This window comes from Fragaria vesca, linkage group LG4 (assembly GCF_000184155.1).
Source record: "Fragaria vesca subsp. vesca linkage group LG4, FraVesHawaii_1.0, whole genome shotgun sequence".
NCBI lineage: Eukaryota > Viridiplantae > Streptophyta > Magnoliopsida > Rosales > Rosaceae > Fragaria > Fragaria vesca.
In genome coordinates this window covers 3,415,335-3,418,369 of record NC_020494.1, presented here as the reverse complement: position 1 = coordinate 3,418,369, position 3,035 = coordinate 3,415,335, and the positions used below count along the sequence as shown (strand labels likewise).

Here is a 3,035-nt window from a genome sequence, read left to right as displayed (position 1 = left end):
TTTATCTTATTGTATTGGATTTTTTTTTTTTTTGGTCAAAGATTGTATTGGATCTTAGTCAACTGATTTTTGAAATGAACTTTCATATGACATAACTTGTATGAAATGACTCTTCTCTATACTTAACTCCTCAACACCACTAATCTACTTGCACATATAAAATCATCTATCATGTTAACATGCTCTTCATCATATACAGCTAATTGCCTTCCTTAATCAAATTAAGCTGCTCTCCTCCTCCTTAATCTATGCAATTCAATGAGAAGAGTTCTGATAGATAGATTTGAACAAGCAAGGATGTGCTAAAAATGAAATAAAACTATATATATTCCTAATTGTTATTTTAAACAGTTGTGTGTTCATGCTAGAGTTGTAGTAACTAAAATTTTGTTCTTAATTCTTTTGGGTGGTTGAGTATTATTGTTAACAAGCATTATTTTAGTTGGCTGGATCTGTAGTCATATTCCAAATTGTTCCTAGATTTTATATTGAATTGGTCTGTCCTTTTAATTGTCTACTCATAGATGTCTATTTCCTTCTGCATTTTTAGCCTGTCATGATTCTACAAACTCCAGCTAGAAAGATTAAAAATCATTCTTATGAAAAAGTTCTCTCCAAATAATTCAATCATTTGTAACTCATATTAACCAAATTACTATACAGATGACTTCTTTCCATGTGCTAGAACATGGTATTATAATACTTTAGCAGCTCTCCTCAACCCCTATCTCCAAACTAAGAAGAAACTTGGGGTATAATTTAGCTGCCAGATTGTCATAGAAAAGGTCCAGACCCTTGTTCTTCGTTTTTTAACACCACTACTTTTCCTATATGCGTTTGTTTGTCTTAGACTTTTCCTTATGTCAGTTGTATAAATAGGTCTCTAGTCCCACATTGCACATAAACATCAACAACAGAAAAAGAAAAACATGGAAGCTCGTAGTTTCATTGTTCTTTCAGTCTTTCTCCTACCTCTGCTCTTTGGAACTGTTTCTGCTCAGCTTAGGACAGACTTCTATAAAGGCACATGTCCCAATGTTGAGTCCTTAGTCAGCTCAGCCGTGTCGAAAAAGTTCCAGCAGACTTTTGTGACTGTTCCAGCCACTCTTCGACTCTTCTTCCACGATTGCGTGGTTCGGGTTAGTAGCTGAACCTTTTCGAATTCCAACTTCTACTTCCAATACAAATAATGTTTGTTCAGTGTTAGGTTGATGTTACATTGTTGGTCATTTCTATAACAGCTTATGCTTATGTTTTACAGGGTTGTGATGCTTCAGTGTTGATTCAGTCGCCAACTAACAAGGCTGAGAAGGATCACCCGGATAACCTTTCCCTTGCCGGAGATGGATTTGACACCGTGATCAAAGCCAAGGCTGCTGTCGATAATGATCCTAACTGCAGAAACAAAGTTTCATGTGCAGATATACTTGCTCTGGCAACTAGAGATGTTGTGAGATTGGTATGGAAAGTCTCCTTTTGCAGTCATTTTCATGTCAGTTGTTAAGGTTGGACTTGAGAAAAGCAAATAATGTTTTCGAAAGTAAACTAGGGAATGTGACTTAAAGTTATACCTAGTCTAACTACTACAATTATCCTAGTCTAACTACTACAAGTATCCTTCTGTATGTAATGAAGCATTATCCCTATATGTTTTGTCTGATGCAACTATGTCATATGCAGGCCGGGGGACCATCGTATTCCGTTGAACTGGGTAGGCGCGATGGAAGAGTATCGAGTATTGCAAGTGTTCAGAGGCGTCTTCCTCAACCTACTTTCAATCTAGACCAGCTTAACACCATGTTTAGCACTCATGGTCTCTCCCAGACTGACATGATTGCATTATCAGGTAGCTAGTCTTCTTTTTCTGTCAGATTTTGATTCATGTTGTCACACAAGGAAATGTTCTCTTGCCAGATACCTTGCAGGCGATTGTGAAACTGTTAGTATACAGGGTGAAAACTGACGAGATAACATGTCAAACTGTCTGGCAAGCGAACATTTCCTTTGTCACACATTCCTACATGCCTTAATTTGTGAGTTTGTGTGTATAACTAGGATAGTCAAGATGTGTTTATAACTTCTTGTGTGTTATTCTTAGGTGCACACACACTTGGGTTCTCTCATTGCAACCGCTTTTCCAACCGAATCTACAACTTTAGCCCCAGAACTCGTATCGACCCAACACTTAACTCAGGGTATGCAATGCAGCTCAGACAGATGTGTCCTGTTAAAGTGGATCCAAGAATTGCCATTAACATGGACCCAACCACACCTCAGAAATTTGACAATGCTTACTTCCAGAATCTTCAGCAAGGAAAGGGTCTATTCACCTCTGACCAGATACTATTTACGGATTCAAGATCAAGGTCTACTGTCAACACATTTGCATCAAGTAATGCTGCTTTTAATCAGGCTTTTGTGCAGGCCATGACCAAGTTAGGCAGAGTTGGGGTTCTAACTGGAACTCAAGGGGAAATTCGGCGCGATTGCACCCGTCCCAACTAAAAGTAATTTATGGAGCATCTTCAGAATAGCTTCAGATAGAGTGAACCTGTTTTATATCTGCACAATGATTTGAGTTTTTGGGATTCATTTGTATGTGTAGTCATGGATGATGTTTCAGTGTTATGCTTTCATGGCTTCAGAAAACAAGTAGCTCTTAGTTTACGGCAGGAAGAGGCTCACTTGTTTACCAAATAATGCTATTTTAGCAATTTAATAAATACAGTAAACCGCTGCTGGTGTGGGAAGCATAAGAAATTTCTCAAACATAGAAAATCATGCTCTAGTACAATATAATCTCAAGGATTGGCTCCAAAAGCAAAATCTATCTAGAACAGTGATGAACCTGTTTACTGTAACAAATATTTACTAATTTGAGTAGGAAGAAACCTATTCATGAGCAGCGGCATCCTTCAAAATAGCACACTTGATGGTTCAAGCAGAGTGAATCAAATTTTTTTTATTTGATAGATGGAGGACTAAAACACCCAACAGAACAAAGTAAATCAGCTCATCTGGCTGATACAAGTCTT

At 37.7% G+C, this 3,035-nt stretch overlaps 1 protein-coding gene across 1 annotated transcript; it reads left to right on the top strand.

The window, feature by feature from the left end:
• Positions 1 to 860: 860 nt before the first annotated feature.
• LOC101310594 (peroxidase 45-like) lies at positions 861 to 2,579 on the top strand. The gene is made up of 4 exons (XM_004296415.1): positions 861 to 1,139; positions 1,262 to 1,459; positions 1,681 to 1,846; positions 2,099 to 2,579. The coding sequence occupies exons 1-4, from the start codon at positions 930 to 932 to the stop codon at positions 2,503 to 2,505; spliced, it is 981 nt and encodes a 326-aa protein (XP_004296463.1). The 5' UTR covers positions 861 to 929; the 3' UTR covers positions 2,506 to 2,579.
• Positions 2,580 to 3,035: the final 456 nt, after the last annotated feature.

What these genes read in the sequence shown, in the direction of transcription:
- LOC101310594 (XM_004296415.1), top strand. Translation starts at nt 930, where the DNA reads ATGGAAGCTCGTAGTTTCATTGTTCTTTCAGTCTTTCTCCTACCTCTG. An exon ending in TCCACGATTGCGTGGTTCGG is followed by an intron (nt 1,140 to 1,261) that starts GTTAGTAGCTGA and finishes TATGTTTTACAG; the next exon opens with GGTTGTGATGCTTCAGTGTT. An exon ending in CTAGAGATGTTGTGAGATTG is followed by an intron (nt 1,460 to 1,680) that starts GTATGGAAAGTC and finishes TGTCATATGCAG; the next exon opens with GCCGGGGGACCATCGTATTC.